This window comes from Aricia agestis, chromosome 2 (assembly GCF_905147365.1).
Source record: "Aricia agestis chromosome 2, ilAriAges1.1, whole genome shotgun sequence".
NCBI lineage: Eukaryota > Metazoa > Arthropoda > Insecta > Lepidoptera > Lycaenidae > Aricia > Aricia agestis.
The window spans coordinates 10,608,007-10,635,903 of NC_056407.1; the positions used below are offsets into that span (position 1 = coordinate 10,608,007).

The 27,897-nt window shown below is 36.1% G+C and overlaps 1 protein-coding gene across 2 annotated transcripts in view; it reads right to left on the minus strand.

Annotated features, from left to right (window-relative positions):
* The window catches only part of LOC121739662 (cadherin-86C), a 124,798-nt gene that overhangs the window by 11,713 nt on the left and 85,188 nt on the right, over positions 1-27,897 (minus strand). For both annotated transcript variants that reach the window (XM_042132182.1, XM_042132183.1), the window contains exons 3-7: positions 12,021-12,205; positions 11,463-11,707; positions 10,090-10,173; positions 9,631-9,756; positions 8,596-8,860 (exon numbers count right to left, since the gene is read on the minus strand). In XM_042132182.1, coding sequence (XP_041988116.1) covers positions 8,596-8,860; positions 9,631-9,756; positions 10,090-10,173; positions 11,463-11,707; positions 12,021-12,204 — 904 coding nt within the window. In that variant the 5' untranslated portion in view covers position 12,205. The remainder of the gene's footprint in view (positions 1-8,595; positions 8,861-9,630; positions 9,757-10,089; positions 10,174-11,462; positions 11,708-12,020; positions 12,206-27,897) is intronic.

A 27,897-nucleotide genomic window follows, 5' to 3' on the forward strand; every position in this document is an offset into this window, starting at 1 on the left:
CTGATTTGATTCCACGAGCTGATTCGAATCACGTCAATGCAACGCCCCGCGAAAGATTAGTACGAGGATAGCTATCTATCTTTTAAAGATACGTTATTGAAAACGGCCGTAGGGTGCTAGCTTTCCGTACTCGTTGGCTACACCTGATATAGTTCCCAGCAGTGGAATAAAAGAAGTAGCTTATTGTCCTTTCCAAAGGTCTATACTAACTCCTATCGAAAACGATTCAGTGGTTTATGCGTGAAAGCGTAGGAGACGCCAGACACAGACAGAATGATAAATGGAGAGCTTCATTAAATTTTCGTTGTAGTTATGTCTTTCTGTATGATTATTGATTTAAATCAACTATCTATTCGAATTAAAGATTTGATTCGAATCAAAGGTTGATTCGAATCACGATTCGATTATTTTCGTGGTGATTCGAATGGATTCGAATACTCAATTTTGATTCGAGTCCCATCATTACCCAATAGGCAATAGGTACAATATTTTTCTAAAAACAAAATTTTTCTTTGAAGTTGGCAACATAAGTAAAAAATTTGAATAAAGTAGTTAACGATGTAATAAACTTCCATGGGAATTAAGATTGCAATCGAAAAATGTTGCTGGAAAATTATAATTAGTGCTGTACTTATAACAAATGAAAAATCCTGCATTTGATGAAATTATAAAAATTGGCGTTTTTATTAACGGCACCAACGGAAAACTCTTCAAAAAAATAATAATTATTAATATTAAGTGACTTTTGATTGTACATATTTCGGCCATTTTTCGTGCATATTTGCATGCATATTTCGGCACTTTGATCGTGCATCATTTAATCCGATGTCTAGTTATAACTATCAATTTTTGTACCGTACCAACATATCTCGTTAAAGCTTTGCGTTTGAGCAATGGCGATGCCGCACAGAATACCAATAGCCTATGGCTTTGCTAATCGTGACTAAATATTATTTGTTTAATTTATACATTCCACAGCTGTTCTATTATAATGAAAGGTTCAGCTTTATTACGACATTTTGAAAGTGGCTCCATAAATCGACAGCAACAATTAATAAGTGATCTATTTTAATGATACATAAATCGTAATATAATAATCGATATGAAATTAGCTTTAATTTAAAGACTCGTGAACAGGATCATTGCAAAAAAGTGCTCCGAAGTACAGAATATAATCTAATATTATATAAAAATAAGTCGGCTTGACCTTCCTGACGCTATAACTAAGAACGCACCAACCGATTTCCACGGTTTTGCATTCGTTGGAAAGGCCTCGGGCTCCGTGAGGTCTATAGAAAAAAAAACTGAAAAAACTTCAAGAGAAAAGCAGAAAAACAGGGAAAATATTTTTAAGGCACAGCTAGTATACAATAAGAAAATTAATGTACTAATATACTGTGCAGGTAGCGATAATGAAAAGTCATGTCATATGCCAAACTTCATCAAATTTTCAGCCTATTGGATGGCAAAAAAAAATGTAAAACTTTTCCTCTTAATTATTAATTATCATTGATTTTCTTCAGCGACCCACTAGTATTTTAACAACGGGCCGGCGCACCCATTTAAATACCTTTCACAACACCGCCGTTGTTCTAACTTCTAGACCTGTTATCAAACACTTTCAGTATAAAAGCTCATAACTTTATCTGGTTTAGGTAAACTCATAAATGTTGTAACTTTGCCCGAGTTAAATTTTGCAGTTAAACCTTTTTTGTTTTCATTGCGGCTGGCAGGAAATTAGTTCGGTTTAACCGTTTTAATTACCAAACTTGCACTCGGAGGAACTAAATAGTATAAGTGACCGAGTTAATTTGTAATTAAATAAATGAGGGCGAAATCGAGGGCGAATTGTGGACACAAGTAGGTCGAATTTAAAGAATTCCAAATGAACACACTTTCGATATTGTTTGTGTTTTTATTTTTTTTGACGTTGGCTAATATCATGTTAGCCAACAGATTGGGCTAAACATGTAACCGTAAATTTTGCCGCAATCAAAATTATCTTATGTCCTTTTTGGGACTCCGCTGTCCGCATACCAAGTGATGAAATCTTCATCGGTCTGAACGGTAATGTGTGACAGACATACACTTTTGCATTTCCAATACCTGTTTAATTAATAACACAGATTTTCTGTAATATAACTACGGTTTTTAACGAACTCTACACTTTACATAGAGCCATTCTTTGGAGAAATTAAAGAAGGTTGTAAGGTTTCCTTTCCTTCTGACAGAGCTTGAGATTATGCAAAGGAAGTGCAATCAACTTTCTCCCGTGTAGATTACCTTGACATTAGTGTAATCGAAACAACATTTTATACTTCATTGAAAAAGGTAATGCGCACATCTGTTTCCGCTCATACTGGGTCAGCGTTTAAGAACACATTTTTATTTAAATCGTTTCTTAATGTGTTTTTTGCTCAGAGTTTTACCTTCGGTTTTATATTTGCTAATTCACTGTATAAATCATAATATTCAGGCGTAGAATTAAGATAAAAAACGTAGCTTTAAGATTCATGAGTGCACATTTGAAATCGAAATGGGTTATGTTTTGAGAAGATATATGGCAGATTGTGATACGCGGACGGACATTCAATGTAGATATCGATCACTGATGAAGACATTAAATATTCATGTCCATTGGTCAATAGTTGGTCATTAATATCGTCCTGAACCCATACAGTATTTAAATCAGTCCTTTCAATGTCTGCTGAGAGTTATGAAGCAGAGTTTAACAAAATACCGTTGATACAGTTAAGTTTTGTATTAATCTAACATAAATTATTCTGATTTTTTAAAACTTTTTCACGAAAACGCTAATTTTTAAAAAATTACACTACAAGTAGGTATTTGACAACTATGTATGATAACCAAAATACAAAACCACACTGACTTCAATATAATATTTTTTACCCAGACTATTATAAATAATTATGAAACATAAATGAAAAGCTATGTCCTTGAACGTACGCTTGCACTGCAGAGGGGGTTTTTTGAAACCTAATACAACAAAACAAAAATTTCGAAAATCGGTTCACAAACGGCTGAGTAATCGTTGAACATACAAAAAAAATAATACCCACAGCCCAACATCCTCCCATCCCAGCCTCCTCGTTTTTTGGAAGTCGGATAAAAATGTTTGTATAAAGATACGAACACCGCGTGCCTTACGCAAGGATTTTGTAAAAATGTACGATTTCCAGATTATCGAGATTTAGTGCAACGAAGTTACGGGCAAACTCTAGTTTCCAATAGGTCACACCATAAGGATACACTCGTTATTTGCATTTAAATGTGATGCAATTTAAAATAGGTCTCAACGGCCGTTTACACGCGACGACTCGCACGAAGTCAGCTGTCAAACAATCTATTCCAACCTAGTACCGTAGGTCTGTTAGATCTGTATGAAACTTGTCTGAAATAACGTCTATATGGAACGTTTCATTTGAATTTATCCGGTATTTCCTGATCGATATAAATGCGATCGAGAATTCCGTACATCATGTTCGTAATGACAAACATTTCGTACCCGCTTGAAATGCTCTTACATTGTTCAAATATACATCTATTGCAACGTGGATGATTCGACTATTATGTAGAGTATAGTAACAAGACAAAATAATCGTTTGATAGAATAGAAGATAGATAAAGAAACGATGTAGACGAGTAGATTTTCTTTGCTATGCAAATAACGTGTTAATAGATTCTACAAACGCGACTCTACAAGTTAAAAAAAAAAAGTTATTTTAATGGGCAGACTACTTAAAGAAAATAATGATACGGTATTTACTACCAGAGTAAAGCACCCAGAAAAGGTTTTGTTACAGAATCCGCACTGGAAAATATAAATAACGAAGGCTTGGCCTTTAAATTTAAATTTAATGCATTCAAAGCGGCGCAGCTATCTCGCAATGCGTGTTAGAAAATCTGATAGCAAACGTACAGAATTCAAATGGCAGCGCCAACTTTGTTCTGTACTAAGGGGGCAGCGGACATGCATATTACATGAAACTCGCTACTTATTCAATGTTAAACTGCGGATCCGAGTTATCGAAAGGTTACGCACGGCCGTGGTACCATTAATATTGTCAACAGAAAAATGCGAAAACATAAGTAGGTTAAATTATTTTCATAAACAATACCGCAGTCCATTAATGCAACAAAAGCAAATTAGAACCGAACAATACCGCGGTCAGAACGAACGAAACAAATAAAAGCATAACGATAATTAAAATGGAAAAATATGCAATCCACTTATATCTGACTTGTGATCGCTAATGGAGTTCTTTTATCCGATATTCAGAATCTCGAGCGACCTGCCGAGATGGGTCTGACAGCCGTGGATAAATCTGCACATCTGCGAGGACGTATGGGCGTGCACGCGATAAACTTTCGCCATAATTTTCTTCTGAGGGACCATAAAATGTTTATAGTTATTGAATTCTACACGACGTAAAGGGAACTCGAACAATGCGATTTGATGTCGGCGAATTGACTATGAATAAATTGTTATATATTTCGCTTTTTTATAGTATGTTCGTCGTTTTGTGTTATGTTATAACATCTTAATACATAACAGAATATTTACATCATAATTATTATAATGGTATAATTCGCCCATGACTAATATCAATGTCGGATGTGCAAAATCGTCATTTTTGTTTTATTTCATAAAATATGTCCTTATAACCAAGGCTATCGTGTAGAAAAAATCTATATTATGCGTAGTTTCTGAAATAGCCACATTAAAAATGTCGTATGTTACTAAGATAGCCCGCTAACAATGTCGGATAGTCACTACCTACGTTATTAACGGCACGCGGAAGCGAGTAAGAGCGCACGATGTGCCACATCCGACTATGTTAACGGAGGGAATGGACGTCGCGCTGTCACTTGATTTTTTGCTACCGTAGTTATATTTTTTTACTTTTCGACGCCATTTTCAATGTCTACAAGATCAGCACGGCCAATTAAAACTTGGTACTCAACGAAATTAAGAAAAATATAGTAAAAAAGCAAAAAATGCTGATGGTAATATTATGTCCAAAGCTAACGCTAGTGTGGAAAATGGTATTTACTATTATTTACAATCTTTTTAAATATTTTTAACAGTATAGCTTATGTTTTATTGCTTTAGATTTGATTATGAGATGAATTCTTAACTTCATCAACATTAATTTATCGTAGGTAACTTAAAACTGTAGGATGTACCACATCCAATGTTCTTAACCGGTTTTTCAAATTTGTAAAATGTCGCTAGTACCACATACGACATTTTTAATCGGTGTTATAAATGGTTAAATTGTCGGTAGTGCCACTTCTGACATTGTTATGTGGATTTATAAATTGGTAAAATGTCGGTAGTACTAAATTATAATCACTTCATTTACTTTTCTTATTGATTAAATGGCTCTTGTAGTTTGTACCATATCTGTCGTTGCTTACGGACTTTTAAGAAATTTCAGAAGGCTTTAAAATGGGTAATTTTTGTGCGAAAATTAGGTTTTTGTTGGCACATGTCATACATAATAAATTAATATAATTTTTTATTTATTAATCGTATTTTTCATGGTTTTGCGATTTGGTGACTAGTAGCTGCAATAAAGCCAGACTTTCTTGGCATTTTGCTATTAAGCAGGTAGGTAACAAATTTAAAGATTTACTCAAATTATGTAAAAGTGACGTAATTCCCAAAAATAATATCTAAAATGCTATTTGAAATACCACAATGGATCAGAGAAAATCTCAGATGAACAAGACTGCTTTTGAATAATTAATCTAATAAATACTAATCTCAATTTTTCATATAAGCAAAGGCTATGGTGGTACGTAAGTGCCCTAAAATGTAGAAATTTTGAAGAACTACTTGACTCCGCGAACTTCGTTTCATGGGTCTGCAAAACAGTCAGTCCTTCGTCAGTACTTTCTGTATTCCCCACACATTTAGGCACTATCATCTCTCCAGCATATTTGGAAGATGAGATCGATAGCCGGTCGTTCGACTTGCAAATATAATATTTTCGATTACATATTCGTGGTAGCCGCCACCGTTGCCACGTCAGCGCGGGCGCCTTATTTTGAGCTTTAATCAAACTGTCCTTACTTCTAAAATATTTGGCTCATGGTAATAATTTAAAGGACAATTCTATTTTTCACATATTAATTGGAAATTAATATTTTGATATTTATGTAGGTAAGGATTAATAACGAATATGCAAAAAAGTCACGCTAGAAGGAGATGATTTGAAGTAAAATTTTTAATGAAAGTTAATGAAAATTCGTGTTGAGGGTCGTCCGGTTATTATTCGTTAACCATAAAAGATAGACATAAGCTGCCCGGGGCTTTTTTGTAGATAATGATGAGTACTATAAATATGTTTAACATCATTTTGATGTTTCATCAGTATTTTTCGTAGCGGAAGCGAAATAATGAAATTTTTACTACTTTGGGTTATATTTTTGCTATTTTCGGTAGGATCCCTAATATTTCTCAGAATAATACATAGCCTGTGTTCTTTGCGAATGATGTAGCTTTCCAAAAGTAAAATAATTTTTAAAATTAGTTCAGTAGTTATTGAGCCCATTCAATACAAACAAAACTTTTTCTCTTTATAATTTAAAACAAAGTTTTTCTCTTTAAAATTAATATATTTTTTTATTTTGTTTAGTTAATTTATGTTATGCTATCAAAAAGTCAACAAAATAGTGTTGGTAATAATTTTTAATTTCAATGTTTTAAGTAAGTTTTCATTTCGGATGAAAATTTGATTTTCGTAATTATTTAAATCATAAGAAATGTTTTGTATTTTCATACGTACATTGTTTTTACGTTTTATATGACAGAAGTCCATAAAACTATTTTGTTTCTTTACATTGTTGTCTTTTTTGTTGGTAATTTCTACATGCGACATATTTTTAAATTAACAGTTATCACTTAACAATGACGTAAATGCCACTTCCGACAAGCAATCGTCGATTTTCTACAAGCAACAATGTCGGTTCTGGCACTTCCGACAAATAAGCATTACTCGTACCCCGTTAAAAAGGTGAGAAGTGACTTTTCTCATATTTAGGCATAAAATACGAGATACTCATAATAACATATCAAACGTAAATAACTTTTATAGTATTACCCTGAAATTTTATGATCCTACTTGAAATAAGTAAAAAGTTATGCACAATTTAGACTTTGAATCGCTCTCCTGTAAAGTTGTCGTTTTTCACATCCGACATTGTTAATAGTCATGGGCGAATTCATACTTTACTAATATTATAAAGATGAATCCGAATGTGTATCTGTCTGTTACCTTTTCACGCCTATACCACTTAACCGATTTTGCTACAATTTGAATCCCGGGAAAGGACATAGGATACTTTTTATCCCGGAAAAATGTGGGGTCTCACGATAAATGAGTTTTGGCGCAACGGCCTTGAGGGCGTTATCACTAGATGTGTTGTGTATTAAGGTGACGCCGCGTTAAAGTAAAAAACCGTGTTGGATATGTTTTAGATTGCTTGTTTTCTATGAGAGGCCGGCCCGCCCTGTCATAGAAAACAAGCAATGGAACAGCAAAAAATGGAAAGGGCGTAAGCGACAAAATGGTTTTGTCGCTTACGCCCTTTGATTTATAAACCATAAATACATTTCATATAAGATATGGGCAAATTAAAGTGTATGCTTGAACCAATTTATGTACAAATTTTGGAAGCTTAAATCACTCCCTATGTTGGCAAAATAGGAATCCCTTTTTGGACAGAGGCCTTTTTGATTGATTATTCTGTGTTAAAGAAGTTTACCAATCGTGTTATGCTATGGGTAATCCAAAGAAAAAGATGAATACTGACTGAGAAAAATCGATATTGCTACAGCCAAATTATCAAGGCGTGCTTAGAGCTTATTTAATTTAATGGACTAATGATGATGTAACTGGACCACGCATTACCTATATTATGCATGTCACGAACACATTATAATATGTACTGGCATACTAGAATAGTATGTAGATTGCATTTTATAAAGAACGAGCTTTTGCCCGCGGCTTCGCTCGCGCTAAGAAGTATTATTATATACAAACTTTCATCCCCTATTTGAACACCTTGGGGTTGAAATTTATCAAAATCCTTTCTTAGCGGATGCCTGCGTCATAACATTTACCTGCATGCCAAATTTCAGCCCGATTCGTCCAGTGGTTTGGGCTGTGCGTTGATAGATCACTATGTCAATCAGTCAGTCACCTTTGAGTTTTATATATATAGACTAGCTTTTCCCTTAGCATCGCTTGCGTGAAGTAATATTTTTGTCATTTCCTTGCTACAAAAACTTAAATTCCCCGAAAGGGTAATCAAAACACCTTTTTTTGTGGAAGCCACGGAAAAGGAACGTGTGTGTATCAAGATGACATAATAATAATAATTAATTATGTATAATCCTCCTGATGACCTATGACCCAAGTTAACGTTGATTTTAGCAAAAAGCTTTGAACGAGAATTTAATTTAAACGATTCTAGAATATCTTCGCTTAGATTTCATAATTTCACTAGGACTATCTTAGATACTTAGAGGTAATAAGAGAAAGGCTTAAAAAACATGATGCTCACCTGTAGTTTCATTGATGTTGAAGAACGGCGTAAAAGGGTTCCCCTCGGAGACCAGCCCGTATCTGATCTGCCTCGGCGCCCCCTTGTCTCCGTCCTCAGCCCGGACCCTCACCACCATGTCTCCAGGAACCACCTGGCGAGGCAGGTGGGTGATGGGGGGAGCCGATGTGAAGACGGGCGGCATGTCCTGGACGTCTTGGACCACCACCACCACTTCTAGCGCAGCGATGTTGCGAGTATCCTTGCCTAGCTCCACGTACGGGTCCTGCAGAGGAAGATGTAGAAATCCATCATCAGCTTTTGATTCTCAATATAATTCGTGACGTAGAAACTTACCATCGATCTTAAGGAATCTTGCTATTAACTAATAGCAAGATTAATTTCCTAACTAGGTTATGTTTTTAAGCGCTATTCATAAGCTTTAGTGTCTAAAATCAGTACCAAAATACCAAGTTGAATGATATTATGGAAAACCATAAGATGTCAAAAATCTGCATTTGCGTCTTTACATGAGACAAGTGTATTTTATTGGAATTACTTAGTGTTTAGAACTATTTAACATTAATAAGAATACATTGTCATTGCTTCGTGGTTGGTAATGTTTTTTGACTCTTGACTCTTGCGTGCATAACAGTTAAATTATAAAATTGCCATTATATCAGGTATGTATTTTTATTTTATATCCATTATCTACGAGACTACGCTTTTATACGTACAATAAAACCAAAATATCTCCATAAAAGACAAACGACGTTATAAAACTGCGACACGCACCGCGCACGGTCTATTGAAGTTTTATAAGCAATCTATTAGAAACCCACAGGCCACAACTATTGTTTTCTAATAGTCTGAAATTCGGCGCGATATCTCGCATTACTCGAACCGTTAGTGGCCCTAATAAGCGACCACTTTATCTGTGAGATAAAATCTCATCGTTATCAGCTCATTGTTGAATCTTTCGAACATTAGCTGTAAATACTTTCTTACAAAGCCACAGTTTTCTAGCGGATATTGAGACATTAGAAATCTACTTACGACTGCCAGTAGAGTCAGGTGGTACATAGATTGCGCTTCGAAGTCCAAAGGTCCAACGAGGAAAATCGTACCCTCGGTGTTTTCGGTCGACACCCGCCTTTGCCGTATCGCAAATAGAGGAGAACCCTGCGACACAAAATGTTATTCGTTAAAAAGAACTCTATTTATCTTATTTATAGAGTCATTGTGTTATTAACCAAAATCCGATATTTTTAATAACACTGAGTATACTTGCTCCTTTCTCAGCATATAAAGCAACGACTGTAAAATTTAAATTTTCATAATTTGTCGATGAATACAGGCTTTTTAATAAATAATTGCACTCGACGAACATGATAAATGCAATTTGCGACGCGTCAACGAAACGGAACAGTAACTCAATCACATCAGAATGAGCGTCAAATGTTGCATGCGGTCCGCGTGCTCCTGTTTAAAATTCCAATGAATAATTTATCTCACCCATAGCTCCAATTCCAGCGGTTTGGGAGACAAAGGGTTCTTTCTCGCTATCACTATCTCCAGATCTGTGCCGCGCTTCGCATCCTGTAAATATAAATGAAGCCCTGTTACTGTGTCGAACATATTGTAATTCTTTTTGGAAGGAAGTTCCTTATGGCGCGTTCGGCGTTGCGAATGGAGGCTGGACAGAACAATATTTGATCTCGACACTTTTTTTTAGTATCTGCATAGAAGGGGCAGAGGGCGTTGATAGTAATCCTGTGCGTCAACTAGATGGGGTGTTTTTTTTTGAGTGTATACATATATATACAGGTTTTCTTGAACATAAGAAATAACTTCGTTCCATTCGGGTGTCCCTTGACACTTCTCAAGTTTTTATAATGTGGAGGTTTTTTGAGATCCATATATCACTGATAAGATTGATTTAGATTCAATTTCATTAATTTCATTAAGATCGAGGATCAAAAAGGTGCTTAAAAGTTTGGGAACTGTTTATTGAAATAGGTTTGTGGTAAACATCAATATTGTGTGGCTTTCAGTATTGATGGTGATTGGTTACCTACGAAAATAATGAAAATGGTTTTGTTTTAAACAACAAATAAAATTTTCACTTTCGCACAACCGCGTTCCATTTATAGTAAAATACAGTTACAAATAGTTTCATGGCTAAAATTGAATAAAAGCCCAGTTTCGCCGGTGCAAGCCACGATATCATCATCCATCACTCTTCATCACGGCCGCGCCACGTGCTTCCAAGTGTACTTTTATTTTTTGCTAAGCTCACTGTGCTCCAAAATATAAGGTACTGAAATAGTTTCTTATGCTAATAGCTTATGAATGGTCTACATTGTAACGTCAACATAATAATTTGATATTGATTCAATAGAAATGAGGTATTGATCAATTATGAAGGTCAGAAGTTCAGTAGTCGGGGCGTAGAGATTCTAGAATCTAGTCTAGTCGGTTGGCAGCCAAACTCAAGTGACGACTTCTTAGCTATGATTTATTTTGTCTCAGAACGCCTCCGAAGTCCAGTAATTTAGTACTTGGCTGGTTGTTGCAACAAAGTTTTTGTTTTAAAATTCGGTGTAAAAGATAGAGTTCACTTGATTGTCTTACAATAAAGATATTATGTCCGTCATTCGTTGGGTTAGGACGGTAAAGAAAGTATTTTTGAGAACTGCGTACATAAGTGAGCACTGGTTTTAATAAAATTAACCATCATCCCCAAGGTTTTCGTGGTTGGATACCGCTGTCGATCCTGGCGAGTGGCGACACAGGAGATACAATGGTGGGAATGTGTGGTGGGCTAAAGCCCGTTAAAAAAAAAAACGTCCCCAACGATAAATGAAAGTAATTATTGTTTGTATCACCTCAGGCACTATGATGATCCCGGGCTGGTGCGGAAAGATGGTGTCGCGCGGCGTGGTCGCGTTGGTCCCGGTGACGGAGCAGGCGATGCGTGCGCTGCGGCCGCGGGTGTTGCGCGCGGACAGTCGGAAGTCCACGTAGCGGCCCGGCTCCAGCCGCCGCAGCAGGATCACGTTGGCCTGGCACACCGAGTTGTACCGCGTGCACGGGAGAGTCTCCACCCCGATGTCTAGACGACCCATTTGACCTGGAACGTAGGGTATCTGTCAGTGCATCCCTTAGACCCTTCTGTAGTACGCTCCACTTAAGAATTTAATATCTGCCATTTTATCCAAGCTAAACGTTTGTTAATTGCATTAGCTTATCTGCTTCAATTGAAGTTTCAATTAATGCATAACTGACATAAATTAGAAAATGTATGTAATTGACCTGCATAATAGACTTATGCGCATAGAAGTAAATTTTTGAACTCAGTTAGTTTCTGAAGGAAAATATGATGCTGTTTGATTGAAAACCACATTTCCTTCAAAATCCCAAACTTTTTTCCTTCTCTCACTCACCAATAAGCTCGAAGTGCAGTGGATAGTCGAAGTCGGGGTCGGAGGCGCGCACTCTGTATATGACGGAGCCGACGGCGGCGTCCGCCGGCACCAGCACCAGGCGCATCAGCGTGGCCGGGTCGAACACCGGCTCGCCCGCCACCGCCGCCGCGAGCGCCAACACCGCCAACACCCGCCACGTCATCCTGGGGACAAAGAGCGTGTGGTTAGAATTTTACAGTGTATGGTAAAAAGGTATGTTAAAATTTTACAGTGGGTACCCAAGGGTTTTTACTTTTTACAAATGTTAGAATTAGTTTTTATGGAAGAAAGTCCTCTTTCCTCTGAGAATATAATATTATGAATTCTTGTAAAACTTTAAAATTCTGTAGTTCTAGACACGCTGGCACTGTGTTGGGTAAAGTTCGAGCTTATAGAATTGGGTGGTCGTAATGACGCGACGGGGTGTAAGTATTCAATAATATTAAAATAGGTACAGTTATATTTGATCAGGTACAGTTATATTTGATCAAAATGAGAATTAAAGAAACTTAAATTGAATAAAAATATATTTCATCGTATACCTTACTAAGCAGACTGACCAATAAATTAAAATCCCTGAATGCACTTAACATAATTTGAGAGCTTTATGTAATACTAGCTGTTGCCCGCGACTTCGTCCGCGTGGACTTCAGTTTATAGCGCGCGATGTCAACAAAATTGGTGTCAAAAGCTTTTATAAAAAACCCTGGTACCCCTTAAATCAATACAGCTGTGCAGTGTGCACACAATAGGTATTTCATTTTTTTATATTAAACTTTATATTTTATACCAAATTTTAAAGCTTATTTAGCTCTCCAATTACACAACTTTACCCATAAACTATTTATCATTGATAGATTTAAGGTTACGTCACTGCACAGATAAAGTACTGAGTTATTTAATACCGTAGAATAGATATAACAATCGAAAAAAATCGAAACTTAAATGTAAGATGATACCACGACTTATAGAAAGACTTTTGAGCAAGCGTCAGCGCGATGTAGAAGACGCACGGCGCCATCTATTATGAATTGTTGGAACTAACTTAATTTGAACAAATTTACGCATTTTCACCCCCTTACAACCCTTTTTTCCAGTAAAAAAGTAGCCTATGTCCTTTCTCAGGCTTTAGACTATCTGTATACAAAATTTCATAACAATCGGTTCGGAAGTTTTGGCGTTTGGCGTGAAAGCGAGACTGACAGACAGACAGACAGACAGAGATACTTTTGGCGTTTTTCGTGAAAGCGAGACTGACAGACAGACAGAGATACTTTCGCATTTATAATATTAGTATAGATTATGTGCACACTGCACAGCTGTTTTTGGGTATTTTGATTAATTAAGGGCCGCGCTATACCGGAATGGCGCTGCCATGCGAGGCGAGCACTTTCAGCGCTGCCATTCCGGTGTAGCGCGGCCCTAAGAGGGGTACCACTTACCAGGGTTTTAAAAAGTTTTTAAATTTGACACAAATTTTGTTGACACCGCGCGCTATAAACTAAAGTCCACGCAGACGATGTCGCGGGCAACAGCTAGTTATGAATAAAAACAATATTATATAGTAAAGTAGGTATGATTAGTTCTGTTACAATAATAAAGTAAAAAATAAAACGCCATCTGTTTTCATATATTAGAATTAAAATGTTGATATATTTTCTGGATGGAATATAGGCCAACACGGTACACTCGAACTCCTTTATTTTAGAGCGCCTTCTGTTGTCAACTTGTCACATATATTAGAAATGCAGTAGGAGTTCTATAAGATAAGATAGATTGATTATTATTATACCAAGTGATTATATTATTAAACATAATATTCTAACGTATTAAAAACTATAAACAAAAACATACTAACTAGGTAATAAGTATGATTAGTTCTATGTTACAATAAAGTAAAAAATAAAACGCCATCTGTTGAATCGTATTAGAACTAAAATGTTCATTGCATCGATATATTTCTGGATTTTTTATAATATTATACATAAAATATGTTTAAGATTTTTGAAATTTTATTTTAATAAACATCCAAGACCCAGGAACATTGAAAACTTTTTGTTCCGCCTGCGGGACTCGAACCCAGGACCCCCGGGATGAGCGCTGGCCACGCGCAATGCGAATTCATTTTCATCGATATTTTCATGGAAATAAGATATTTTCCCACATCAAAATGTAGCCTATGTCCTTTCTCAGACTCTAGAATAACTGTGTACAAAATTTCATTGCAGTCGGTTCAGTAGTTTTGGCGTGAAAGCAAGACAGACAGACAGACAGACAGACAGAGATACTTTCGCATTTATAATATTAGTATGGATTGGTCAATTATTATGACAGCTTCTAAGTTACCTTATTTGGTGTTTTTGACGACACAATCTGTCGATAAAGATACCAAATAAGGAACCTGCATCAGATCGATCATCAGTCTCATAAAGGAGTTTGTTTAATATTTTATGGATGACTAAAATATCTAATGATGTGATTGGCACACTAATAACAGTTTAATTGCACAAGTTATTAACTGAAGTAGCAGCTGGTCTGCGAAATACGTTCGTAGTTCACACGATTTATAAATGGAAATTGATTTTAGCTGGTCAGTAATTAAATGTCATTACGTTCAAATCATCATGTCGATCGTAAAATCACCATGAGTAATAGCTGCAGACACTAACGTTTGTATTACTCGAATCGTTGAATCCTATCGATTGGAAACCAGCACCTCAATCTAGTATTTATATTATGCAACATTTTACAGTGCTCCAAAAGTGATAATGCGCATAGACATTTTAGTAATTTTTCGGCAACGGTCGTATTTCCCGAGCGACGATAGACGATATTGCATTTTCTAATTGCACTGCGTTTAAGATACATGTATTTGTCAAAGTTCGTCGTGATATTCCTGTAGTTTTTGTAACACGGTCATTATTCACGGTCACTCATCGCATTATTAATTTTGGAGTACTGTAACTGCTCTTTCATTCTTTGTTCGATCCAGTCTCAAATTTTAATCAAAATTAAAATTTTAATCATTTTAAACAACCGTTGCATACGTTGTTTTAACATTTCTTGAGAAAACTATTTTGCAGTTTAGTAGTAAAGTAATGAATTTTTATGTATTTAAGTTTTATAAAAATGTGTTTAGTCACTTAAATAATCCGTAGAAGCCCCGTGCCACAGGGGCTTAAAGGCTGATGAGTGGTGACAATATTACGGATGCAACAAGGAATAAACCGCATTATAATGTTGCACTAAAATTGTAAAATTATTGTATAGTTATATTTTGTAAGCATACGAATTTTGTCCTAGAGCAATTTTCTTATATTTTTCGACGTTTCGGCTGTTTTCCAACGGTCGTATCTATGAACAGCTGTAGCTCTACCATGAGTTTAAAGCTAATAGTATTTCTTGATACTCGATACCGACTACGTAAATTTTTAGGATGGAAAAATTTACAGCGCCTCTAGCGGTTACTTGCGGAACTTAAATCGCCATACTAAACATTTACGTAGTTACGTAGCTTTACACTCATGGTAGAGTTACTGATACAGATGTCGACTAAAGTTATTTGAAACTACCCAAATATACACCAATTATTATTTGCGTTCCAATCTACTTGTTCATCGTTATGAGTTATGTCATAGTTATATCTGTTATATTATATTATAAATAAACTTATTACAGTAATTCTTCAATTAGCTAGAAAATAAAGCGGGTCGGGTGTAATCAATTGTGAATTACTCATATCAGGAATACCGCAGAAGGCAAGTTGCAAAAGAGAAAATTGTGTTATGAAATCGCTACGTAGTAGGCTCTGTTCACCAGGAAGCCACCACTTTATAGCTTTACAGGTAATAACTTGACTTGAATTCAATTTTGTGCTGGCTCCAGCATTATGGCCGCTAATGTTTGCCTCGTGTAAAAATTGATACTTACGTTGATCAGCTAACGTCGGATCTAATTTGTATTAATATACACCTTTTAACTTACAAAATGGTGCGTCAGGTTTTGTAATACATAATTCTTCAAGACCCATAAGAGCACCGGTGATCGCGGCCACAATAGAATACAATAGCATTTCCTGGAAACTGTGATCGAAGTATTAGGTTAAAATGTATTATTATATAGGAGAGTTTTCCTTAATCTTTATGTTAAAAACAAATGCAGAAACACCAATTATTTAAGACAACAGCGATAGTAACTATTGATCTAAATGTTATTCGCATTTTGAAAGGCGTGACTATTTACCAATTATGTTTGTATTTCAACTTAGAAAGTAGGGACATTATTATTAACTACGTAATTACGATATTAAAATCTTAATTAACGGCTTGTTTTATGATTATCTTGACTTGACGTTGATCATAATTCTCAGTACTAAGCCGTAATTCATGTCAATGGCAAGTCAAAGATTAGGTAGAATATTTGAATTAATACCATATCGATACGTGCCATTTATCTATTTAAAGTAAATTTAATTGGATCTAGTTAATTTTACATATTTATATCAAAGTGCATACATATTTTAATTGGAATCACAACATACAAACACTTAGTTATTCCTAATTCGACCTCTGTTAGTTGGTCTATGATGACTCATGAGTCAGTCAGTGCAGAGATAAGAGAGTAGAGATTGGTTTAAGAACCAATGCAGGCAATTAAGAAAATAAAGCATATTCCTCTGTGGTTGCCCTTAAGAGGATACACCAGGGGCTAGAGAAATGAAAAAAAAGTACGTGTAATATCTATAGCTGTCTTTTTTTTTATGATATAAGGGGGCAAACGAGCAAACGGGGCACCTGATGGAAAGCAACTTCCGTCGCCCATAGACACTCGCAGCATCAGAAGAGCTGCAGGTGCGTTGCCGGCCTTTTAATAGGGGATAGGGAAATATGAGAGGGTAGGGAATAGGGGAGGGTATGGAAGGGAATAGGGTAGGGGATTTGGCCTCCGGTAAACTCACTCACTCGGCGAAACACAGCGCAAGCGCTGTTTCACGCCGGTTTTCTGTGAGAACGTGGTATTTCTCCGGTCGAGCCGGCCCATTCGTGCCGAAGCATGGCTCTCCCACGTACAACGTGGGAGAGCCATGCTTCGTGGGAGAGCCATGTACGTGTCTCCCTTACCTCAAGCCTATACCGCAGAACGCGATAGAGACAACTGCAGAAAATCAACGATTCGTTGTCCCCTGATTCCTTCTCCAAAACTTAACCCATTTAGGTACTTTTTTCATTAAAGATTAAACAAAGGCTTGAGCTGTGTTCCTAGGTTTATTTTTTTTTTGTATAATCTAGCCAAATCTGTTTTCTGGATGTTTGAACACAGCGGAAAATCTGGCCATTTTTTTGGGTTTTTGAACGTTCATATCTTATTTACTAATTAGATTATGAAAAAAAAAAAGAAAACATAGGGACATTGTATTAGTGGCCGTAGATATCCAGGACAAAAATTATAACTCTACTAGCATTATCCAGGGAGGAAACAGGGGACAACGTTTGTATGGAAAAAAGGGCGGCGTGGACTCCTCTTAACAATTGACGTCGATAATGCATGCTACAAACAGCTTTCATATCATAAAAAAATAATGTGAAATAATAATTACCATTATAATAATAATTCACCATGACCTTACATGGATAGGAGCTTTAAAACAGTGAATCTTCTAGACTTGACATCCTCTTTCATCTCTTGCAGAATATGAAGCATATTACATTTCAAGCGTTCACCACCTCAGTTAATATTTCATGCAGATTAAAATTAATACGGTCCTACTACTTGCATTTTCCGGGCCAAAGGTTGAGAAACCCTGTCACGACTATGACTCCCCTGACACTTAAGGCATCACTTTAATGTGGTTTAACATACAAACGTGCAATGGCTCATTGGCTCGGCCCGGATCGAATTCGCGACGGTCGGTTTCGCAAACAGAAGCACGACCGACTATTTCATAAATGAGAGGCAGGAAGCTTATGCGATAACGGTTTTGGGAGTGGTCACTACGTGTTTGGTAAACTTTAGCTTCTTGAATTGAATTCGTGGAAAAGCTGAGCTTACGGTTAACTTTAGTTAGAGTATTGAACTAGATTGCGATATTCACTTATCCTAAAGCTCTACAAATTAACACAAAGACTTTTGATACAATGTTAAATACATTGACTTAATCAAGTATATTAGTAGCTAAGGAATCAAAATATAGTTGATTAAGGGCCTGTTTCACCACTTAACTTGACAGATCAAGAATGGAGAATCTGTCAAAAAAGTTGTGAATAGCCTATTCGGCACTTTATCAGAAAGCGGTGAAACAGGCCCTAAGTATTCTATTTCGTTAGGAATACAGCAGCAAATAATATTCCCCTTGCAATGTGCGAACATGCATACGTTATTGTTATCTTAGATAGAAAATGTTCGAGGAAGGCGCTTGCATTATAACATCCTGCAAATGCGAGTTACTGCTTTATCTGCTTTCTGCAGTCGCGACGTTGTTGTTGTGTCTTCTGCATAGTTGGCTACTGCAATATTGCTCTGAGCTTGCAGCCAAATTATCATCGCTTTTGCAGGTTGGATTACCACGTTGGATCAACAAATTGAAATGTTGCTTTCAAGTTTGGGTAAGAACAGTGCAGACTGTAGTCTGATCACATGATGGTCTGATAATAAAGACGATTTATACATCGAGCAGGCCTGTAAAAAGTCTGTTCAGCATCTGAGCAAGTTTGATATCGAAGACACGACCGAGTCTGCTCATGTATAATATGTATACTGCAATTTCTACCTTCAACAGTTGCAGGCTGATGTCGCCTGTAGGTGTGCAAGTAACCAAACAAGTTTACAGTCCAAGCCTTGAAACTCGAGCTAGTGCAATAGCGTTCCCAGTAGAGTCCAGTCGAAATAAAATGTTTGACTAAAGCCGAAGCCGATAATTGGTTAGCACCATTACCTTGGGGGAAACCAAAATAAAGGACTATTTATTATTAAAATAAAATAAACAAGTTTTTATTATGATGGCTTGGAAACTTTTTGGACGTTTGTATTTACTTTGTAAGATAAAAAGATTATTGTAAAATATTGTATTTGAAAATTATTCATGTTAGTTCGTTTTCTACTTTCTAGGAATGGACTTTCGGCGAGTTGCCGGCTTCAGTTATAACGTTGGCCGAAGCCGAAATTGAAGCCGCGCTCTCCTTCGGCCAAATACAAACCTAGGCAATTGCATATTTTAAGTCTTCCGGTTACTTGCATGAGACATTATATTAAAAACAAAATTCGATGGCATCGAAATAGAACTTTACGTGGGAGAGCCATCCTTCGGCACGAATGGGCCGGCTCGACCGGAGAAATACCACGTTCTCACAGAAAACCGGCGTGAAACAGCGCTTGCGCTGTGTTTCGCCGAGTGAGTGAGTTTACCGGAGGCCCAATCCCCTACCCTATTCCCTTCCCTACCCTCCCCTCCCATCCCTACCCTCTTCTATTACCCTATTCCCTTTTAAAAAGCCGGCAACGCACCTGTAGCTCTTCTGCTGCTGCGAGTGTCCATGGGCGACAGAAGTTGCTTTCCATCAGGTGACCCGTTTGCTCGTTTGCCCCCTTATCACATAAAAAAAGAACTATGTTCAAAGCATTTATTGACTTCCTATGATAAACGTAACACTTAACGTAATGATTATGTTCTCTTATATACCTCGCTGGCGGAAATATTAAAGTTATATTACCTATCTATGCAAATTCATATAAGAAATAAGTGGGAGATAATTGAAAATATTTTATAGTCAGTATAAACTTGTAATTTATATGGGCCGCTTTTTCCTTGTGTACCTAGGAGTTATTGGTTTCATTTGCAGTTACGTTAAGTGCAATTATTTATGTTTACAGTTTCTGAGACGTAAGTCAAGTTGCATTTGATAATTTTGATGAAGTTAAAAAACAACAAAATCTGGAATTAGACATAACGCTTCGATAAGTGACAAATTGGCGCTTTCGGCTATGTGAAGTCCTATACGGTTTTATTTTTTAATTCTACTGCTGAAACTATCGAATGCAAGTTGACTAAAGTGGTTGTGTTAAAATTTATTATTTAATCATAACTTTTCGACTAAGTATATAAGAAAAAAATTGTATCGATACTCAGATGCCAGACTAAGGATCTCCCACCAGAGATGTGTTGCGAGGAATGTGTGTTTAAGATCCAATCCAATAGCATCGCCACCCTGAGCGATGTCATCAGGAAGCGATTCTATTGGTTCTCAAAAACACAGTCCTCGCAACACATCTCTGGTGGAAACGCATCCTAATACTGCCGACTAATAAAGTTTTTCTTAGGCAGTGTTCAAATCAAACAGACTGTAAGCCGACGAATGTGAGCAGGCTCACTGTGAGCCCTAGTGTAAATGTGAAAATAAACGGTATATATTTTTCGTTCACAGTATGCTGACTATACGCTATAGCGGACGTAGCTACGTAGTGACGTGCTGTAATCGGCCGCCGAATGTCAGCGTCTACGTATAGCGTAATAGCATATTGTCGGTTAGATGTGAATGAAAAAGTGAATATGTATGGAAATACAATAAACTGCGTAACGTTCGCTCACTTTCGGCACCTGACATTCAGTTTGGTTTGAACACGGCCTTAGGTGCACGTACGCGATGCATAAAGGGATCAATGTCATATTGTCGATTAGTGGCACTTAAAAGCCATTTACTCGCGTCTAATGCACCAAGCATTTAATCCACTGCCTGAGAAAAAGAAACAGGATGATGGATTATCATCTATGTAAAGTTATAGTATCCATGAGGCTATAATAACCTATAACAAAATTATGTATGATTAGTTCCGAAAGTTTCTTTCTATTTTTGGGTTTCCGCATAAGACTGAAATTATAATTTCAACTACCGTTGCAGCAGCACCGAAATAATCATTTCCTGCTATCAATACATCAAAATAATAAACCAAAATATTGGCTCATGTTTTGTTATCTATGGCTGTCTATAGCATGCACGATTAATGTCGATCGTATACAATCAAATAATGCCTCCCATGGTATTTAGTCAAATTGTATTCGATTGTTTCAACAGTGAAATTAGACTTAAAAACATAAAGTATAATTAGCGATACGTTAACGTTATGTTTCATACTGTATACTATTTAACACAGAAATAAATCAAGATAGAACGGCTAAGCGGGTGGAGTACGCGTGTTTCAATCTTGCACAAGTGAGCAAGATTTGTTGAACGTTCATTTTGTCAGCGCGCACACCTCGACTTGATTACACCGGACGGGTTGTGCAAAAATGCCTCATTGTGCAGTGTCTAATTGTAAAAACAGAAGTACGAAAGTGAATCGGTCAAAAGGAGGTATTTCTTACCACAGGTAAGTTGTTTGTTCTAACTAAATGCAAAGCAAAAATTGACACGATCGACTCCTTAGCAACGCACGCGCGTCGCCGTTCTATCTTGATTTATTTCTGTGCTATTTAATTTCCGATTGCGCTGTCTTTCTTGAATGCAAGTTGACACATAATCCATACTAATATTATAAATGCGAAAGTGTGTCTTTTTGTCTGTTACCTCTTCACGCCTAAACCGCTAAACCGATTTTGCTGAAATTAGGTGTAGAGATACTTTGAGTTCGAGGAAAGGACATAGAATACTTTTCATCCCGGAAAAATGTACGGTTCCCGCGCGATAAACTTTGGCGCAACGGAGATGCGGGCGTCATATTATAGTTATCTATATTTGTCCATTATTGGCCTACATGTAGAGGCTATACAATGTGCCGGGATCCCCCTCGTAATGAACCAATAGAAATGTTGGAACTTGGAGTGACATTTATCGCCGGCGCTCCACCGCAAACATTGCGGCCGCAAATTGCTCCGAAACCACTAATAAAGTAGGGTCGACCGCTCAACACCTTGTGATATCTCTTTATTCGATTTTTACCCGAAAAAGGGTTAGATTTAGTTTTTTTTTTGTTCTATGCAGATTTTTTTTCACTAGGGTAACGCTTTAGAATAGAATCTAATTATGATTTTAAAAAATAATAATTAAGAAAATCATTATTTGCCAAACATTTTATTTACATAAGTACATTAAATATTCCGTATATTTGATGTAGGTATGTAAATAAGACGGCCAACATTATCTGAATGTAATCAAACTATCATAAAAAGTTTGCCAAAACATCTATACACATCTATCTATACACATATAAATAAAATTGGAGTGTCTGTTTGTAAAATTAAAATAACCGTTTTTTACTACATGCATATGAATATTTAGACGGTACTCACAACAAAATAACAATTTTTAGAATTTTTGTCTGTCTGTATGTCTGTCTGTTTGTTCCGGCTAATCTCCGAAATGGCTGGACCGATTTTGACGGGACTTTTATTGGCAGATAGCTGATGTAGAAGTAACTTAGGCTACTTTTTAACCGACTTCCATAAAGGAGGAGGACATACTTTTACTTTTTTATTTTTTACCTATGTACTTTACATTTTGTTGACGCGGACGAAGTCGCGGGTAACAGCTAGTATTTAATATTATTATGTCTCGTTGTTTCGAATAAGTACTATAATTAGCATCTTGTGGAAAGACGTTACAGTGTTAGTTTTATGGAGTATACATTTTATAGAGTATAAAGCAAACAGCTTAAGCTCTAAACAGTCATTTAAACGCTAAGCGGCCCGTTGGTCTTAAATTATGTTTTATGATAATAATATTTGTCACTCAATCTAAAAAGCCTTCTGGGTATAAAATCGTAAATTGTACTATAATGGAAACTATAAAATTCCGTTTAACCAAAGTGCAACAGTAGTGTGAAATTAGTTTTTATAAAAAACTAGACGTTACGCGCGGCTTCGCTCGCGTAAATTAGGAACTTCACAGACAAATTAGCCCACAAAAATAGCCTTTACGTTGTAAAATATAATCCTTCACGCAGTCTACTTTCTATCTGTGACTGTGAATAACATAAAAATTGCTCCAGTTATTCATGAGATAAGCCCTTTCAAATAATTTTCCCCATTTTTTCCACATTTTCCTCTATTTATTCGCTCCTATTAGTCTTGGCGTGATAAAATATAGCCTTTCTCGATAAATGAGCTATAGATAGACACTAAAATAATTTTTCAAATCGGACCAGTAGTTCCTGAGATTAGCGCGTTCAAACAAACAAACTCTTCCGCTTTATAATATTAATCATAATTATTATATAGGTACTATCAGAGAAATTTATTCTTAGGTAAATTGGGAACCTTCGTAAATTGATCGGGTTATATCAAGCTCAGCTGACAGATTACAAATAATATTGACTTGATGTAACTTTACTATATAACATAGGTCCCTAAATGCCTATAAATAAATTTATCTGATGGTAGGTACATAGTCTACTCATAGTGTTATTGAGAAAAGCTTTAGTCACCAGACATTGCTAAAACCGGATCTGAAGTATTACAATTTAGATACGATCATTTTAATATTATCTCAATATCAGTTATTGGATAATTTGAATATGATATTGATTAATTTTCCATTGATATTGTCATTTTGAGCTAATTGAGATAATCTCGCTGTGTTGAGATAACAACTGACGGCTTATGCGGATGAAGTTAGACAGGGGAAGGATATTACTCATATTTCATAGCTCGAGAAAAAAATTTAGCTGCTTATTTAAATAAGTTTTAGCTGCTGCTTATTAATCTGCGTATTAATATAGTTTTATCTCACGGCAGTGCCCCAGCGAAGCTTATTAGCAAAGGCACGGCCGTACCATACTTTTCTCGAAGCGGAATTTAAATCAACATTTAGTAAATATATTAATAGATTTCTTTATAATATTATAATTATAATAGTGGCTTGGCAATGAGCACTAGAGAAATAATCAGCGACTAATCGGATTTATTGGGTACCATCGGCCACATGCGTCGTTACATACTAAAACACTTTACGATTGCCTTCTGTGTAAGTATGAAATCCTCCAAATATGCAGTTTTATATTTGTTTTTCTTGTGCTCAATACCAAGCCACTATAATAATTATAATATAAAGAAATATATTGATACATTTACTGAGTGTTGATTTAAATTACAAAATAAGTTGAAGGCTAGGCTTGAATGTGATCAAACTTTTTACGACAGAAGTATTAAGGCTATGTAATGTTTTGCTTGGCTCCTTTTTGCCCGCTAATTTTATAAAAAAAATTCACGTCAGGTCACAAGAGATGCAGCGCATTTTGAAGATGGATGTTCGAACTTTATCAGTACTCAAAGATGTAGGAGTACGATAGAGTCTGGATTTCTAACTGTGTAGCGTACTGCGCACTGCGTAGTCAAATGAGCGTGTTTCTTCCTCTGTTAGCAATACAGTTCAATTTTGAATCTCTCCTAAAAATGCAGCTAAATGTCACATTTCAGTGTAAGCTGACCCTTAGCGGGAAAACTTTTGTAAACTTTTTAATTGAAGTCGCGAGTAAATAACCCTTTTGCGGCAGTGGGGTAAATACTCCACATCAGGGTCAGAGGTTCCTAAACTTCATTGAACCTCACATCTGTACGACAGCATAAACTTTTGTGCACTATTCCACGTTGAATTCTTGGTATTTATTATCGTAGGATATGCTATGACAAGAATTTTGCTATCCCGTATTTGTTGCTAATTCAAAATTCTAATACATTTAGAACCGCGACGTGGTAAAGATACTATATCTACAAATTAACTTTACAAAGTCCGAATTATTTTGACTCAACTACGATGACTTCCACGGAATCCGTTGTTCCCAAAACACCAAAGTTTGGGAATCCCTGCTCTACATAACCCTCAAAAAATTCGAATAAGCATCTAATTAGATTAAAATTCTCGATGTTTATTCCATTTGAATCTCTAAGTTTTTAACTATTTGTATTTGCAACTAATGTAACTAAAACCAATTTATAAGACAAGTTCTGCTACCAATTACAAATATCAATTATCACGATATAGCGAAGCAGTATCTAGCTATCTAATATATAAAATTCTCGTGTCACAAATCACAATGTTAGATAGCGTACTCCTCCGAAACGGCTTTACTGATTTTAACCAAATTTTATATGTGTCGTAGGATGATTTGATAAATTCGTGTTTTCGCGAAATCCCTAGAATTTTCGCGAAAATTCGATTTATCAAATCATCCTACGATGCCGTAGGATGATTTGATAAATCGAATTTTCGCGGAAATTCTAGGGATTTCGCGAAAACACGGATTTATCAAATCATCCTACGACATATGCATATTCAGTGGGTCTGAGTATCGGCTACTGGGTGCTTTTTATATTTATAAGTGCATTTGTTGAATAAATATAAGATTATTACGACAATACGACATATAGGAGGAAATCATAAACAATTACCAGCCTACTCTAAATAAGAAGTTTTAAACTTACATAAATAATAGTAAATTACAACTCGAGACTAACGGCGACCATTGTTTGTGCGACGGGATGGCGATAGACGTTGTCATGGTGACATACTTATTTACTTCAATAAAATAATACTGGCGAAATACTTTATATGGCAAAGAAACGTTTGCCGGGACAGCTAGTTATTTCATAAAAATATGTGCACCTGTTATGAATAATAAACAACCATTTTAAACAGCCCACAGGTCAATAATATCGATTTTCTTTATTTCACACTAACCTACATTCCCCTTCCGTTCAAAAGCTCTACATTGTTATGTTTTTTTTTTTATTATAAAACTAGCTGTTGCCCGCGACTTCGTCCGCGTGGACTTCAGTTTATAGCGCGCGATGTCAACAAAATTGGTGTCAAAAGCTTTTATAAAAAAACCCTGGTACCCCTTAAATCAATACAGCTGTGCAGTGTGCACACAATAAGTATTTCATTTTTTTATATTAAACTTTATATTTTATGCCAAATTTTAAAGCTTATTTAGCCCTCCAATTACACAACTTTACCCATAAACTATTTATCATTGATAGATTTAAGGTTACGTCACTGCACAGATAAAGTACTGAGTTATTTAATACCGTAGAATAGATATAACAATCGAAAAAACTCGAAACTTAAAAAGATGATACCACGTCTTATAGAAAGACTTTTGAGCAAGCGTCAGCGCGATGTAGAAGACGCACGGCGCCATCTATTATGAATTGTTGGAACTAACTTAATTTGAACAAATTTACGCATTTTCACCCCCTTACAACCCTTTTTTCCAGTAAAAAAGTAGCCTATGTCCTTTCTCAGGCTTTAGACTATCTGTATACAAAATTTCATTACAATCGGTTCGGAAGTTTTGGCGTTTGGCGTGAAAGCGAGACTGACAGACAGACAGACAGACAGACAGAGATACTTTTGGCGTTTGGCGTGAAAGCGAGACTGACAGACAGACAGACAGACAGAGATACTTTCACATTTATAATATTAGTATAGATTATGTGCACACTGCATAGCTGTTTTTGAGTATTTTGATTAATTAAGGGCCGCGCTACACCGGAAGCACTTACCAGGGTTTTAAAAAGTTTTTAAATTTGACACAAATTTTGTTGACACCGCGCGCTATAAACTAAAGTCCACGCGGACGAAGTCGCGGGCAACAGCTAGTATTATACATAAAATATGTTTAAGATTTTTGAAATTTTATTTTAATACACATCCAAGACCCAGGAACATTGAAAACTTTTTGTTCCGCCTGCGGGACTCGAACCCAGGACCCCTGGGATGAGCGCTGGCCACGCGCAATGCGAATTCATTTTCATCGAAATTTTCATGGAAATAAGATATTTTCCCACATCAAAATGTAGCCTATGTCCTTTCTCAGACTCTAGAATAACTGTATACAAAATTTCATTGCAATCGGTTCAGTAGTTTTGGCGTGAAAGCAAGACAGACATACAGACAGACAGACAGACAGACAGAGATACTTTCGCATTTATAATATTAGTATGGATTAGTATGGATAGTATGGATTAGAAATGCAGTAGGAGTTCTACATAAGATAAGATAGATTGATTATTATTATACCAAGTGATAATATTATTAAACATAATATTCTAACGTATTAAAAACTATAAACAAAAACATACTAACTAATAAGTATGATTAGTTCTATGTTACAATAAAGTAAGAAATAAAACGCCATCTGTTGAATCGTATTAGAACTAAAATGTTCATTCCATCGATATATTTCTGGATTTTTTATAATATTATACATAAAATATTATGTTTAAGATTTTTGAAATTTTATTTTAATACATCCAAGACCCAGGAACATTGAAAACTTTTTGTTCCGCCTGCGGGACTCGAACCCAGGACCCCCGGGATGAGCGCTGGCCACGCGCAATGCGAATTCATTTTCATCGATATTTTCATGGAAATAAGATATTTTCCCACATCAAAATGAAGCCTATGTCCTTTCTCAGACTCTAGAATAACTGTATACAAAATTTCATTGCAATCGGTTCAGTAGTTTTGGCGTGAAAGCAAGACAGACAGACAGACAGACAGACAGCCAGACAGACAGACAGAGATACTTTCGCATTTATAATATTAGTATGGATTGTGGCCGTCTATGGACTATTCGTCCATATCCTTTTTTTGTTATTTTATTACTAGCTGTTGCCCGCGACTTCGTCCGCGTGGACTTCAGTTTATAGCGCGCGATGTCAACAAAATTGGTGTCAAAAGCTTTTATAAAAAAACCCTGGTACCCATTAAATCAATACAGCTGTGCAGTGTGCAAACAATAAGTACTTCATTTTTGTATGTTAAACTTTATATATTATGCCAAATTTTAAAGCTTATTTAGCCCCCCAATTACACAACTTTACCCATAAACTATTTATCATTGATAGGTTTAGCCCCAATTTCAC